Source organism: Sinocyclocheilus anshuiensis, unplaced genomic scaffold, assembly GCF_001515605.1.
Source record: "Sinocyclocheilus anshuiensis isolate Anshui unplaced genomic scaffold, SAMN03320099.WGS_v1.1 scaffold1707, whole genome shotgun sequence".
NCBI classification, from domain to species: Eukaryota; Metazoa; Chordata; class Actinopteri; order Cypriniformes; family Cyprinidae; genus Sinocyclocheilus; species Sinocyclocheilus anshuiensis.
The window spans coordinates 5,690-22,375 of NW_015549658.1; the positions used below are offsets into that span (position 1 = coordinate 5,690).

Sequence of the window (16,686 nt, forward strand, 5' to 3'; positions counted from 1 at the left end):
CTTTATCTATGTTTTGACCATAACCTGAGTCTAGCTATAGCCAAAGTGCTCAAAACTCAAAGAGTTGACTCAGCTGTACAAGCATCCTCCGACGTAGTGACGAAACGAGGCTCCATTCTCAAAACGATTGAGGTCTTTCTGGAGCAGCAGCAGGCTTGTTGTGCAGTGCCCAATAAAACTGAAGCCCTAGCTCTAAATGCACACATTTCCACTCAGATTAAAACTTAATCTTTTCATTTTAGATGTAAGGCATAATGTACTTGGGAACAAAAATCCCCCCAAATTTGAGTTATATGAGGCCAACTACATTAAGCTCATTCAAAAATGACAAGTGACAGGTGGTCGGCGCTGCCTCTTTCTATGGCTGGAAGAATCAAATCAATTAGAATGAATATCAGATTGCTGTTTCTATTCCAGGTGTTACTCCTCACACCTCCAAGGTCCATGCTTTCACTGCTGGACAGATTAACTTCCAGATTATTTGCCAGGGAAGATGCTCCAGAGTGAGATATGAAGTTCTGCAGCTACAAAAAAATCACAAGGAGGCTGGACTCTTCCAAATTTTAGATATTGTTGGTTAGCATGCCAGTGTAGGTGTCAGATAGGTCAGATACAAGATGGCTAAAAATAAAGACAAGTTGCTCCTGTGTACCTTTTGTGAAGAAAAGAGCTGGAATAGCAGTTTAGGGAGATGGACAATGACTACGCTTTTAGCATGGAGAGAAGTGAGGACTTTTATCAAATTAATTCACATGAAGTCATAAGAAAATGTTTTTGTTTTGTTTTTTTAGAAAGATGGTTAATAACAGGTAGATAAACAATATAATAATAATAATAATAATAATAATAATAATGCATTTTATTTAATGGCGCCTTTTAAAACACCCAAGGTCACCTCACAAGCAAGCAAAGATAAAAATAATTACAAATCACTACACAATAAAAAAACACACAACAAATACTCCGCATATACAGATAAAGTGCAGTAAAGACTCAATAAAACATTATAAAAAAGCCTTAAGACATGTTTTAAAAGTCAGCAGGCAATCGCTGTTGCGAATATCAGGGGGAAGGGAGTTCCATAGGTGTGGGGCAACACAGCTAAAAGATCTGGCACCCATGGTAGTTAGTCGAATCCGAGGTACCACAAGAGAAATTGATGATGAGGATCTGAGAGCACGTGAAGGGGTGTAAACATGAAGAAGTTGAGTAAGGTATTGTGGTGCAAGATTTGAAGTGCCTTGTAAGTAAGTAGCAAGATCTTGAATTCAACTCAAAACTTTACTGGAAGCCAGTGCAATTGCTGAAGAACTGGAGAAATGTGCTCAGTAGAGGGTGTTCTAGAAAGAACACGAGCTGCAGAATTCTGAACCAACTGGAGCTTATGTAGCAATTTAGAGGGACCACCAGTGAGAAGGGCATTACAGTCTATATGTGAGGTAACTAGTGCGTGAACAAGAACTGCTGTATTATTGGTTGAGAGAAAGGGACGGAGACGGTTAATATTACGCAAGTGGAAATATGCAGTCCGTGTGATATTATTAATTTGAGTTTCAAAAGACAGTGTGCTATCCATGATAACACCCAAACTTTTATCCTGAGAGGAAAGACAGATTGCATTATTGTCAAGAGGGAGAATATAAATAATGAAAAGAAGCGGGCCCAAAACAGAACCATGGGGAACACCAGTGGTGACTGTAGATGTTTTGGATCTAAAACTTTTTAATTGAATACGCTGAGTGCGTCCAGAAAGATACGACCTAAACAAGACAGTGGAGTGCCAGTAATCCCAATAGAAGCTAACCTGTCGAGAAGTATCGTAGAGTCTGGACCAATCAGACACACATTATATATAATATATAAATATATTAAGGGGTGTGGCCGAGAAAGACTGTGTTAAATGGGCAGTAAGCTGAACTGATTATGCTGTCCCATGTGCAAATATCTATGAAAACAGATTGGTACAGTAAAATAATAATAAAATAATATTCGGCCATTACAGTGTCATCAGACACTAATATCATATTTAAAGCCCCCTTAAATCACAGCTGAACTCAGTCAACTGTATTGTGCCATATGTTTAAGTTTTAGGGTGTATTCACACCTGTCTTGTTTGGTTTGATTGAATCGAACTCAAGTTCGTTTCCCCCTTGGTGCGGATCTTTTGGGCAGGTGTGAATACAGCAATCGCACTCGGGTGCGGACCAAACAACCGTATCGAGACCCAGCTGAAGAGGTGATCTTGGTCCGCTTCCAAACAAACTCTGGTACGGTTCGTTTAAGGTGTGAATATGACCCGACCTCCATCCGACCCAATTGCAGAAATCACACTCAGAAACAGACAGCTCTCGCTTATAGTGTTGTTGTTTGCATTTCAATGGCTTAAATCACTTGTTTTTAAACCACAATGCTTAAAAACACATGCAAATTATGAGTTTTCGTGACCATAGCGCACAGCAACGTGACGTGAGTGCGCTAAATAGGCTAAAGCTTGCCACAAAATTACCATGACTATGTTGGGGGAAAATAGTAAGGAGATATTTCAGTTATTTATTAATTAACTAGTGTTTTATGAGTCAGTGTCACTATGAAGTTGATGATCCTGACTCGCCATCTCATCTTTGGACGCGCCTTTAGAAATGCATCTTTACAGATTACATAAGAGTTTTTGTTTTGGATTTGAATTATTTAGTTTTGTAGTCATTTAAAGCTTTCTATAGATATATTCATCATGTCTGTAAAGAAAATATTTGCTGAGTTCAGGTTAATTTTTGTGAAGCGCTCCTGTTCAAGACCGAGACGGCAAGCGCATCCTATTTATTTTCTTTATTTTACAAAAGCACAATGTTTTCTTGATATTGTGAGTGCACACAAATAAAAGTAGACCCTTTACAGTTCCGAATTATGTATTATTCTTACCTTTCTGAGCAAAAATGACGGCATATTTAATTTGTTTCCACTGATGTCCTGAAACGTGCTTCAGCTTCCACTCTCCGCACAAACAATTGGATATGCACCTAATAGCACACATTTATATAGGTTAAATGTTTAAACTAACATTGTGATATGCTTTAAGTATTTTATATCTGTAGATTTTATTTTCGGCAAGTCATAATTACAACATCGTATGACATTGTCTCATATGATGCTCATAAGTTTCTTCATATTGTGTTAGTATCTGATAAACAGTGTTGCCAAGTCCGTGGTTTTCCCGTGTCCGCGGGTTGAATCGACTCCAATAACATGATATTTATCCCCTGGTGTGCGAATTTTAGCAGGGGAACCCCGTCAAAAAACTTGTATTTCCCCCCTGGAACGCGATTTGTAACTGGGGACGCCCTCGAAACGTGATTGGGCTAGTTTTGAGTAGCGATTGGCGTTTTCTTGTGAAAACCTGGCAACCCTGCTGATAACACCAAATCAGTAAAAGAATAAAAATTGCACTACGAAAGATTTCCATCATTACCCTGTTTTTGCACTTCTTGTTTTTCCCTGCTTGAGAATTTCTGTCCAATGAATGGATGATCTTGGCACACATGTGGTTTTGTTTACAATTTCTGGTTCACTTGCAAAAAAGGGCAGTGTGAAAATGAACCACACCAAACAAAAAAAATCAACATTGTATTTGGTCCGGACCAAAGCAAGTGAACTAGCGGATATTCCTGGGGTGTATTCCAGAAAGCACGGTTAACTTACCGTTAGCTAAACCCTGAACTTTCGGTTGATTAACCACAAACCTTGCTTACTCGAGGTATGTGGTTCCAAAACAGTGTCCGGGAGTAAGTTCATTCAACTCTTGAGTATGTTCCTGGTTAAGACTCAAGATTTTCTCAACAGAGCGACGAATCGACGAGTCACTATGGAAAGCGCACCATGCTGTTTCTTTCTTCTTCTTTTGTTCAGTGGTCGTTTACATGCTTAGTGCATATCGCCACCTAATTAATGGTTGTGCAATCATTTTTCTTTTCTTCCCCGTTTAATCTTTAATCCTTAAGAATATGAATTATATTGTTTGTTTGATGATAATTATATATTGTCATATCATATATGTATTTTTTTATTATAGAAATAAAACATTTTAGAAAATTCCGATCCATGTGTGAGATGATAATATAAAATGTAATAAATATGAAGAGTTTATTTGCAAAAACAGATAACTCCGTTTTTAACAATTCTCAGAAATCATCATATCAGATATGTATTTTGATTTAGAATTGAGACATTATAGAAAAAGCAGATACATGTGTGAGTTGATAATATAAAATGTAATAAATAAACATATATAATAAAATAAGCATTACCTTGTCATAGTGTTTTATAATTTATACAGATAACTGTTATATATGCCAATAAAATAAATATAATAACCATATTAGAATAATATAATACCTTATTACTTACAGTATATTAGCGCTTCATCATTAACATATCAAATATATATATATATATACGTATATAAAAATATAATAGGCTATATTACATTTTGTAATATTATATAATGTTGTGCGGCTGTGCGCTATCTGTCAGGCCCACTGAAGGCTCATCAGTAGATCACACGTGCACTGAAGTGAACTAACCCTGGAACAGAAGCTGCTCCGGAGCAGGTTATCTTCAGAGAGCAAGTTACTATGGTTACTTACATACCCTGAAAGTAACCTCTTTGTAATATTATATAATGTTGTGCGGCTGTGCGCTATCTGTCAGGCCCACTGAAGGCTCATCAGTAGATCACACGTGCACTGAAGTGAACTAACCCTGGAACAGAAGCTGCTCCGGAGCAGGTTATCTTCAGAGAGCAAGTTACTATGGTTACTTACATACCCTGAAAGTTACCTCCGATTTTGGAACCGAAAGCTGAGGTGATCCGCTCGCTTATCCTCAAACATACCCGGGTATGTCACATAACCTGCTTTTTGGAATACCCCCCTGGTGTGAATACACCCTAAGTGTTTAAAATTAAAGTAAAAAGATGATCAATATGTAGATTACGTTAAGGCATTACACTGTGTGTTATATCTAATGCACTCTTTCCATGCCTCAAAGTTTCATCGGCTCAGACAGAGAGTAAAGTTGTTTTGCAATCTTTTATTTTAATTTATGACATTATTGGAATTGTTCTCAAACACAGTCTGTTTGGGTAAAAAAGAAGTAAAGTAATTTAATAATAATGACACCTAGTGGCATGGAAGCATAATGCAAGAACTGATAAACACACACAAACACATACACATTATGGAGTAAACTTTCATAATATTTGGTGGAGATGGGGCACATCAATACAATTCCACCAGCAGCAGCCCTGGTCACGTGTTTTCCAGTTTGCAGTTGCTGATTTTGAAAGTGAAACTAAGAGTGAAACTGCACATTGTTGTTTGCTCAGTGAATAGGAGCTCAAATCAGCCACCGAGAATAACCAGAGACACACAGAGAGGTGTGTGTGTTACAGCATTTCTATGTGTCTTACTCAGCCTGCTAGTTTGATGTGAAAGTGTGTTGTTAAAGCAATATTTTACACAAACAGAAAGAGGAAAGGCTGCTTGTGTGGGGAATTCCTGTACTGTCTAATGCAGGAGTATTGGAGTATTTCTCAGTGCGGTTGATTAAAGGAAGTGAAATGTGTTTGGGTCTCCAGTGGTCATGGACAAACCAGTGTGCTTGATTGACACGGCGTCCGATGGGAAGCTGTGTGTGCAGGGGTCAGCGTTGCAGGTTCTGGAGCAGATCCAGCAGCCCGTGGTGGTGGTGGCTGTGGTGGGTCTCTACCGCACCGGGAAGTCCTATCTGATGAATCGACTGGCAGGGAAACAAACAGGTCAGCAGCACTGATGCCATCCAAACGCTCAAGCTGTTCAAATTAATGCATGCAAGTCATTGTGGGGTTTCTGGTGTGTGGTTATCAGGGTTTGCACTGGGCAGCACAATCGAGTCCAAGACGAAGGGCATCTGGATGTGGTGCGTGCCTCACCCCACTAAAGCAGAAACCACTCTGGTGCTGCTGGACACCGAGGGACTCGGAGACGTGGACAAGGTGACAAACTAAATATATTATATCATATCATAAATATATCATATATTATCTATGTGTCTTTCTGTCTGATGGTACACCAATCTCACAATCACAGATCATTCGGTATCAGGAACTGTGTGTCTGTTATGGGCTGTGGTCTCATGTCTGTCTCAGGGCGACTCAAAGCATGACACCAGGATCTTCTCTCTGGCTGTCCTTCTGAGCAGCACTCTAGTCCTGAACAGTCGAGGAACTATTGACAACAGGGCTATAGAGGAACTGCAGTATCCTTCTGATCAGAACTTATATTTCATTTTGAGTTTGAAGTTTGTTTAATATGAGAGATTGCAGAGTATTTAGGTAAATAGGTTAGTACTGTGTAAATTAGAAAGACTCCATGTAAAGCAACCTCCAAATTATAGATGTCTTTTGTCCATTTTGGAAATTAGCCATTAGCTAGAATTGCTCTGGTACAGCTCTTCTCAGTTTACATGATTGCTTTTATGTGTTGCAGTGAATGTTCAACAGTCCTTTAACTCCCACTAAACAGATACGTCACTGAGCTAACAGAGTACATCAAGATCAAGTCACCTGATGAAGCTGTAGATGATGCAGAGTTTGTCAAGTTCTTCCCCAGTTTCATCTGGGCCGTGAGGGACTTCACTCTGCAGCTAAACATCGATGGGAAAGACGCAACAGAGGACGAATACCTAGAGTTTGCTCTGAAGCTAAAACTAGGTAATATTTGAAGCCTGAAAGTTTTATTACCAGTTTTGTCAGAGAATGCGCTTTGTCATTCTGTTAGCAAACAAAGCCTTTCTAGCCACTTCCAGTCAATGATTTTAGCTTTCTGTGTTTATCTACAATGATACCCAAGATCATTTATCTATAACACGTTAACAAGCTAGCAGTTTATTTGATGTTCAAGTTTTCACTGTGTATTTTGACTGAAGGACAGCTTTGTGTTGTTCTCTTGAAGGTAACTCGAGTCAAGTGAACAATTACAACCTTCCAAGAGAGTGCATTCGCAAATACTTCCCATCTCGGAAATGTTTCACCTTCCCGTTCCCAACCAATCCAGACAATGTCTCTTATCTGGAGACACTGGACCCAGCTGAGATTTCACAAAGATTCTTGGAGGTCACGGGTCGTTTCTGCCAGTTTATCTTTGACCAGAGCCAAGTGAAAAATCTGAAAGATGGACACACGGTCACCGGCAGAGGTAACTCTTTGGTTCATGTAGCAGTGGCTAATCCAAGAGATCAAATTTATTTCTATAGCCCTTCTCACAATACACATACTGTAGTTGTTTCAAAGCAGCTTTCTAGAAAATAATACTGGCATGTCTGTAATGCTTTAACTTTGAGCAGTTTTAGAGCATAATGTTGATGATATAAATGGTCCACCATTTGAGATTTGGCCATACTGTATTTATTACTTTGTCTAGCATATAAATCAGTGCCGGACTAAATGAAAGTACTGACATTAGAGGAAAATGGAGAGAAGCTTTAATGGTATGGCATTAAAATGCAGTGTTATGTTGTGTTGAGAGATAAAGGTAACGTCTTGGTATAGAAAGAAAACTCATTTCAGGCATTACTGTGATGGGAAGTTACTCGTGTCATGGTGTAAGGTTTTGGTCATATCGCCCAACTCTAAATGGTTGAATCTGGGAGATGCTAGAAATTCACTTCACAGTGCTTTATGTGATGTGTTGGCGGTTAAACATACCACATGCTGGCTAATGCATTCAATATTGATAGTAACCACAGTTCAGGTACCACAACTTTTCAACAAATTCTCTATTGGTCACCATTTAATTTTAGTAATGTTGCTGTAGCAAGACAGTCTCTTAAAGTTCACCCAAAAATGAAAATTCTGTCATCATTTACACGCCCTCCTTTCATTCCAAACCTGTCATTCTTTCTTTTGTGGAATTTATTTTGAGAACTCTGTAGTTTTTTTGTACATACAAATGGAAGTCAATAGTAACCAAAATGGTTTAACCCAAAACAGTCATCAAATATTTGTTTTTTGAGTGAATTATGCTTTTAATGTTTTCTGTCTTTGCATCTTTATTCATCGACAACTAAAGCTTGAAAAACACTGTTCCAAAACTAAAGCTGATAGGATTGCATCCATTTATTTTGTACCGTACTTGTGTTTGACTCCTCTGCTTTCCTACAGTTCTGGGTCATCTAGTAAAAACATACGTAGACACCATCGCCAGTGGAGCTGTGCCGTGTCTGGAGAATGCTGTGATCTCAATGGCACTGATTGAGAATGAGGCTGCGGTGAAGGAGGGGCTTGAGGTGTACCAGAGTGGAATGGAGAAGCTGAAGAAGTCCTTCCCTCTGGAACTGAACGAAATCACCTCGGAACACCAATGCTTCAGTCTCATGGCAACACAGACCTTCATGAAACGCTCCTTCAGGGACAGTGATGGGAAGTACTTGGCATCTTTAGAGGTCGGTGGGAGTGGACAGATTACAACAATAGATGGTTTCAAGTCACTTTACGGATTGCTCACATTTTAACTGCTAATTAGGACTTTTAAGTAATTATGACTGCATTAGCTTACATTTTTACCCATTACAATACTCCCTTTACAGTTACTGCCATCTTAAAAATACACTTAAATGTAGGTTTAAAATCCAACAAAAGGCACATTTAATGTCCAACAACAAATATTTTAGCAAAATGCATATTTTACTCAGAACTATTGCGCTATTATTCTATTGCGCTCCGTCTGTTTAGCGCGCAGCAGCGCTCATTCTCTCGCCCACTCCTGACAGCACAATGGATATGTTTGCATGACTTTCTAACATTTACAGATGAAAAATATACCTGTGACATATCAGTTATGCACTGAGGAAAACTCAACGTCTCAAATGCATTAAACAGCACAGATATATTCGCTGTTTGCTATGGTGGATCGATTTGATCCATGATCAACATTAAGGACTTTAATCCCAGTTTTTCCTCGGGTCTCCGTGGTGTTGTGATGCGTCATATTCACGCTCAGCAGTGACGAGAGAACGCGCTTGAGAAACAGTTTAGAGAGGAGAAATCAATCTACATATAAAATATTGGTCACAGATTATAGGTTACTTTCTAAACAATAAAAGTAAAGTGCATCCACTAGTAATTATATATAAATAAATCGGTTTTTACTGATGCAAATATGTTAGAAGTGATGCATCGCGATACAAAATGCCAACTTGTATCCGATGCACACTTATTAAACCGATGCATCGCATCGTTAACTCTTTATGCCGATGCACTGAGCGAATCGGGGAATCTTCCCATCCCTGGTATCCAGTGGACAACATACTATGCACCTTATTTCTAAAGCAGGGCAAAGTTTGTAGCACAGATAAATGCACTTTGGTATTCTTGTAGAGAAATAGACTGAGAGTCAGAAGATTCCCGGTTCAAACCTGGTGTATTCTGGCTATGTGTCAAAGTGACCTTGAGCAAGACACTGAATGTTCCCAATGGTTGGGACAGGATACAGTGAATGATATTGCTTTGTAAGTTGCTTTGAAAAAAGCATCTGCTAAATAACTAGATTTGGTGAAGCGGATTTGCTATATTACTGTGCATTTTAAAAGCATTTTGAGAAATGAGAAGTGAGTCTGGATCTCCTAATCAGAAACAAGGTTTATTACAGGTTAAAAATGATCATCTTCTGTGCTCTTCTTATTTCTTAGTCAGCTTTTGTTGTTCATAGCTCAGAAATACAAGATGTCATTCCAATCTGTGTCATATAGTACCACAAAAATAAAAGCATCTTGTCTTTTTATGTGGCTGCACATTCTGGAAACAATCCAAGCTTCTTGTATCTGCTATCACGTGTTTTCCTGTTTGAAGTTGCTGATTTTGAAAGTGAAACTAAGAGTGAAACTGAAAATGTCACGAGACCAGGAACATCCCCTAACTCACTCTAGACCAATCAGCATCCAGAGTCTGGAGCTGAAGGTGTGTCTAAGAAACATGGGTAGAATATCAGGAAGCTGCAACATGAACACAACTCAGACTGAAGTTAGACTGGAGTGAACTAAAGCAAACCGGTAAGAGACGCTCCTTCATTCAGATCATTATAACACTTGTGCTGCTCTTATAACTGCACACAATACAATGTCCAGTGTTTCACACTCAGCATCAGCACAGCAGCAGATTCTTCATGTTTGTTTTTGCTCCTGCAGTTGATCATGTGTGACCGTGTGCCGTTGAGATTTCATGTTGGTGATTTAATTTTAGCACTCTATGAGTGTGTGTGTTTTTTAGTGAACTCTACAGCCTGACTTGTCTTGATAGATGGTCTGGACATGTTTTGTTAGAACTTCAACGGACTAAACCCAGTCTGGTTATAGACTGTAGCTGGGCACAAACAAATCTGACAGCATTTCTATGTGTCTTACTCAGCCTGCTTGTGTAGTTTGATGTGACGGTCCAATAACACTTTCACTTCTGCAGCAGAGATAACCTTAAAGGAGACCTATTATGCCCCTTTTTACAAGATGTAAAAATAGTCTCTGATGTCCCCAGAGTGTGTACATGAGGTTTGAGCTCAAAATACCCCACAGTAGAGCCCTGCACGGGCCTCAAATATAGGCCCTAGCCCGGCCCTTGTCTGACAGCTTATCAGAATTACCGACCCGAGCCCATCTCCCAAAACAGCTTATACTACTGTTTCAGCTATGAAAGTAGTTCAGTTTTGTATGTAACGGCAAAGTGATTATATTTCCTTTAGTTTTTTTATTAAGTTAATTTAGAAAAAAGTTTGGAGTGTTTTTTTTGTTCGTTAAATAAAGTTTTAGTTTTTTAAAGTAACGCCCAAGTGGCCAGCGGCAGACAGTGAGTTGATCATAGTCTGTTTGATCAATTTGCCTTCTCAAATCATCACGACTTGCCTACAATTTAAATCTATAGATATTAGGGATGTAACGATATTATCAATTTCGTGGTATCGCGATATCAAAATTGTCTTGATATTATCATGGTCACATGACGATATGAAACGATAAGTCTTCCAGGCAAAAAGTGTAGTTTTTTCAGCCCAGTGGAGCAGCGCGGAGGGAAGTGGGAACTACAATTCCCATCATACCCATCGCTCTGCTGCCTCTAACGTTACAGATCCAGTAGAGAGAAACTGGCGGACGCTGCTATTGGCGAAGGAGAAGAGAGAGATTGGGAAATTGTGGATGCAAAAGCAAATTTTAAATCTGAAGTGTAGAGGCATTTCGGTTTCCTCGTGAAAAGAAACGAGAAGGCTGGTGACGGACAGACAAAAAACGTTATGCAAACCCTGCCAGGCTGCGGTGAAATACACGTTGGCGAATACGACAAACATGAAGAGCCAAGTTAAATCATTACCCCGAAAAGTATCGTAAAGATACGAGGAACAAAATCCAGCCGGGCCAAAAGACTATAAAGGAAGCATTTACAATCTCACTCCCCCAAGACAAAATCACAAGATGCATCGGTGAATATATATATTTACATTTAGTAATTTAGCAGATGCTTTTATCAAAAGCGACTTACAAATGAGGACAATGGAAGCAATCAAAATCAACAAAAGAGCATATATAGCCAAAGACCTACAGCCATCCTCCGTGGTGGACAGCAAAGGTTTTAGGAGCTTATCAAACACGCTCGAGCTAAAGAATAAAATTCCATCACGGCCATACTTTAGTCAAACGATATTACCAGCTCTCTACAAAGAGACAAGGGCTAAAGTTGTACAGAGCCTAAAACAAGCGGAGTGCATTTTTGACAGCAGGGGACATTGTAAATGCCCAGAGATCCCAGCTTCTACCTGAAAATGTTGATATGCTCATCATTCCTTAGAGTGAGTGAGCGAGTCAGTCAGTAAATGAGTGAATCAGTGAGTGAATTAGTGAGTGATACTTATTCAGCTCTAGGTCCAGCTGCAATAAGTAGGCTGCTATTTTTATTTTTACTGGGTTGTTTTTGTTTTCAAGAATTGACCCATCTCAAAGCCCACCCTCTTGTCTTGACCCTTCATTCACAATTGTTGCTTTCCTAGCACAACAAAGCAACAGCGTGTGATTGGAGGCAAAAGAAAAGAGGCCTTAAAATAGGTCAATTGAGGGAGTGACTCACAATCCTCAAAACCCGATTTTTGTTTTAGCTGTTAAAAGTTGACAAACTAAACTGAAACTTTACTTTATTTGTTTTTTTATCACTGGGTCTGATTAATTTTTTCCTTGTTATGAAAACTGAAAACACTATACTTGAAGTTCCTGTTTCAATCCGACTTTTTTTGCACTTTAAAGTTGATACCTAATCTACGAGGTAGTTATGTTGTAGCATAGAGAATGATGTTACCTCATACCTCTAAGCAAGTTATGATTAGAGGATAAATGTGCTCCTAATATGGTCAGAACTTCCTGCCCATATTCCCATTTTATATAACGTACAGATGTAATCTACAACCTTTGGGCTCTAGAGGTAGCAGGAAGGACAACCCTTTGTTTGCTAGACATTCCTATATGATGAAGTGTGCAATTCTCATTGAATAAACCACTACACCACCCCTTACAATGTATCTATATAATCTACTGATGTAATAATAAACTTTGGAGAAGTTTGTGAACAGACAATTGGCTTCATGTTCATAACTCTTTCCATGGGCCCATATCTTATGAATGATAAGGAACTGAGAGTGTTTGGTGACAAGAGATAACGGGGTTCATTTATTAACGTTCAGTCACTGTTTAATAAACACTTATGGCACTTTTTTCCAAGTCTTCATTTGTCTTTTTTTTGATTATATTTAAATATCGCAATAAATACTGTATCGTGGATTTAATATCGTGATATTATTGTATCGTGAGATTTTGATATCATTAAATCTCTATTACATAGTATTACAGATAGTCAATCTAAAATAATGACTGTGCAATAACAGCTGTCAACCAGCTCAGTATGCAAATGAGTGTCCGAACTTATTTTCCAAGTGCATTTTTTATTTTGGGTGCGCATTCAGCATGTTGTTGGCTTTTGAGAATGGACAGATGCTTTCAGTCTTGTGCTAGCTTGCTAGTTTTCTGTAAAGTGGAGGTGGGGACATCTCGACCTGCTTAAATGGAGCTCTAAATGTTATAGCCTGTAGTTGTGTGAGTACCTTTCATTGAGTTGAATGTAAATGCAAATTCAAGGCTATTTCCAGTTTATTATTCTAACTTCACAAATGTGGTTCTGCATCTTAGGGGGACTCGAAGCATGACACAAACATCTTCTGTCTGGCTGTGTTACTGAGCAGCACTCTGGTCTACAACAGTCGAGGGACGATCGACAACAGGGCTGTAGAGGAGCTGCAGTATCCTTCTGAACATTTATCTAGATTTTAATTAATTTATTTATTAATTAATTAATTTATTTGTTTATTTGCAAAAGAAAGAGATTGTTCAGATGTTTACCACCATTTCACCCAGGAAAAACATGTGCAAATGTGCTTGCTTTGTGAATGCTTTATATAAAAAATATATTTATATAGTTACATGTACTACAATGTAAAAACATGATTGGCAGAAGTTAATTAATTTTAATTGCAGTATTCCATTATGCAGTTTTTGGCAGCTAAACCCTCTTCTATCTCTAAACCTAACAATTTCTTTAAAGTATACACAATATAAAGAAAAAACATGATAGACAGGCAAGTGTAAGCACAATAACTTATTCCAAAAATGACAACAAGCAGTACCAAAGTAGTCCAATCAAAGTTTAATTTGAAGTGCTGTCTGGTGCTGTACAACAGTATAGAGTGGTGTATAGAGTAGTGTTGCACGATATACTGGTACTAAAAAGGTATCGCAATACCCTGCTTTTAAAAACAGTATGATTCCTCATTTTACCAGTACCGGTTCTTTAAGAATGACAGCAGTTTAATAAGAGCCGTATTTCCTGAGTTGTGTCGACATGCAGCACCAGGGCAGAGTGTGTGCAGCGCTCTGCTTCTCTCCCTGCAGGCACACTGGCCATGCCAACTTTATATATCCACACAACGCAGAACTGCCTAACTGTACTGACAAGACAAGAAACATGCATGAATAAGAAAATAAATCACGGGATGTGTTTGATGTTAAAAAGAGATATTATACGCAATAAATCTTGAAAAAAAACCTCAATAAAAGTACAGTGTGCACACACAGAAAGCCACCTCTCTCAGACAGCAATAGAATCGTGATTTCAGATCTCTTTCACTTCTTATAGTATTTCAATAGTCAAATACACACACAGTTATGTTAAAATGACTGTCTTGGCTTATAACTTAAGTAAATTGTGAACAGCTGAGAAAGAAAACGTGTGTGTATCTATAGATCCATGCAGCTCTTAAAGTGACAGCAGACTTATATTCCTGCTGCTGCCTGTATCAATAATGTTAATCAAACAACAACAGAAAAAGAGAAAATCACTCACTGATCTTGACTGACTAAATTTTGTAGCTTTATTAAGTATCACCACGAGCTCATGCCGTCAAATATAAGTCAAATGAGAGTGATTTATTTTGTGACACATTAACTTTTTCACCATCTTCGTTTGATGGGGCAATTGAGATCAGTAATAACCTTCTAATTTGGCTTTATCCTTTTAACTGAGCAATGTTGCAAAGATCTATATTTACCTGTAGACTCAATTCTATCATAGACTGATAGTTGCTTACCACAGTGTGGTCGCACTGGCATGAGATTATTAATTTATTTAAAGAGGGAGAAAATGCTCAAAAAGCAGGGCAGGCACACACTTCAGAAATAAGTAAACTCTTTTTTGGCCAGGAGCCAAAGGGTCTGTGGTAATGGAGGGTATTTTCTGATATTTCCTGGTGATATATCCCAAGGTTAACATATAAAACGTGAAAAGCAGTGGTTCTAGTACTGAGCCTTGAGGTACTCCATACTGTACTTGTGATCAATATGATACCTCTTCATTCACTGCTAGGAATGGATGACGTCAGATAAGTATGATTTGAACCATGCCAATGCAATTCCACTAATGCCAACATAATTTTGTAGTCTACTTAAAAGAGTGTTGTGATCAATAGTATCAAGCGCAGCGCTAAGATCCAGTAGCACTAATAGAGAGCTACAACCACGATTAGACGATAAGAGCAGGTCATTTGTAGCTCTGATGAGAGCAGTCTCAGTACTATGATACGGTCTAAATCCTGACTGTAAATCCTCACAGATACCATTTTTCTCAAAGAAGGAACATAGTTGTGAGGATACTACCTTTTCTAGTATCTTTGACAGAAATGGGAGATTCGAGATCGGTCTGTAATTAACTAATATTCTTCAGGGTAAAGTTGTGTTTTTTTTATTTATTTTTTTATTAAGAGAGGCTTAATAACAGCCAGTTTGAAGGTTTTGGGGACATATCCTAATAACATTGACAAATTAATAATATTCAGAAGAGGATCTATGACTTCTTGAAGCACCTCTTTTAGTAGCTTAGATAATATCGGGTCTAACATACATGTTGTTGTTTTTGATGATTTAACAAGTTTATACAATTCTTGTTCCTCAGGGGATCTATAGAGCATTATCTGATGCAATAGTATCATTATCTGATAGTGATTGCATCAATTGGCAGATCTAGCAGTTTTTGAGGCTTTTCTGTAGGAGGAAGTATTTTCCCTCATTGCAATATGAAATGCTCTCTTTAGGGCATGAGTGTGCTTGTTATACCAATGTGTTGGAATGTTTTCCTTCATCTTTTTTAAGGGTAACAGAGCAACCGTGTCTAAAGTGCTAGAAAAGAGAGAGTTCATAGTTTCATGCTGAGGAGACAAATCAGGAATATTATTTACAAAGTCTTTTGTCATAGAAGTGATGGTTCTACCATATTTGTAACAAGGAGTTGAGTTTTTAGCTATATGGATTATGCATAAGACTAGAGAATGATCTGAGATATCAACGCTCTGCTGCAGAATTAAATCTAGAGTTTAGAGTTATTTAATTTAGTTATTAAATAGAGTTTAGAATGTCTATAAATGCTTATCCCAATGCATCTTTTTGTATTATCTACATGGATATTATATTACACTAGATGATATTATATGAAGCACCATCACTTCAAATGAATTTAACTTGAAATCAGACTTTTGACAAATATGGAAAATATTGCTATAAATTGTAGCAACACCTTCCCCTTTACTATTTGGACGCAGCTCATATCAGTAATCTTGAGGGGTAAAATCGTTTCAAGTAATGCAATCACCTGGTTTTAGACGGGTTTCTGTCAAACAGAGCATATCTAGGTTATGATCCGTGATCGTATCATTTACAAAAAGCACTTTCGTAGAAAGGGATCTAATATTCATTAAGCCAAAGTTTTTCATTTGTTTATCTGTCTTATATATGTTTTGTATTTGTTGAACATCAATTAAATTATTGCCCTTAAATTGGTTTGGGCATTTTTTGTATTTGTCTCTATAGTATGATATCTAGGTGAAGGGTTCTCTGTGTATATTTTCATTTCCAAAGAGATTTCCTGGAACTAGAGGACCACAGTGTCCTCATACTGCCTGCATTTAAACAGAGATTGCTGATCCATCATACAGGCAACCAAGGATATGTCATTAATATTTTTCAAAAGTGGCAAACCATTGGCATTATACGTAATTTGTCTCATCTCATCTCATCTACCTCCGC

The 16,686-nt window shown here is 38.1% G+C and overlaps 1 protein-coding gene across 1 annotated transcript; it reads left to right on the top strand.

The window, feature by feature from the left end:
- The first annotated feature begins 5,611 nt into the window (after positions 1-5,611).
- Positions 5,612-8,820, top strand: LOC107660252 (guanylate-binding protein 6-like). The gene is made up of 6 exons (XM_016449519.1): positions 5,612-5,812; positions 5,901-6,028; positions 6,182-6,291; positions 6,558-6,745; positions 6,987-7,229; positions 8,195-8,820. The coding sequence occupies exons 1-6, from the start codon at positions 5,638-5,640 to the stop codon at positions 8,542-8,544; spliced, it is 1,194 nt and encodes a 397-aa protein (XP_016305005.1). The 5' UTR covers positions 5,612-5,637; the 3' UTR covers positions 8,545-8,820.
- Positions 8,821-16,686: the final 7,866 nt, after the last annotated feature.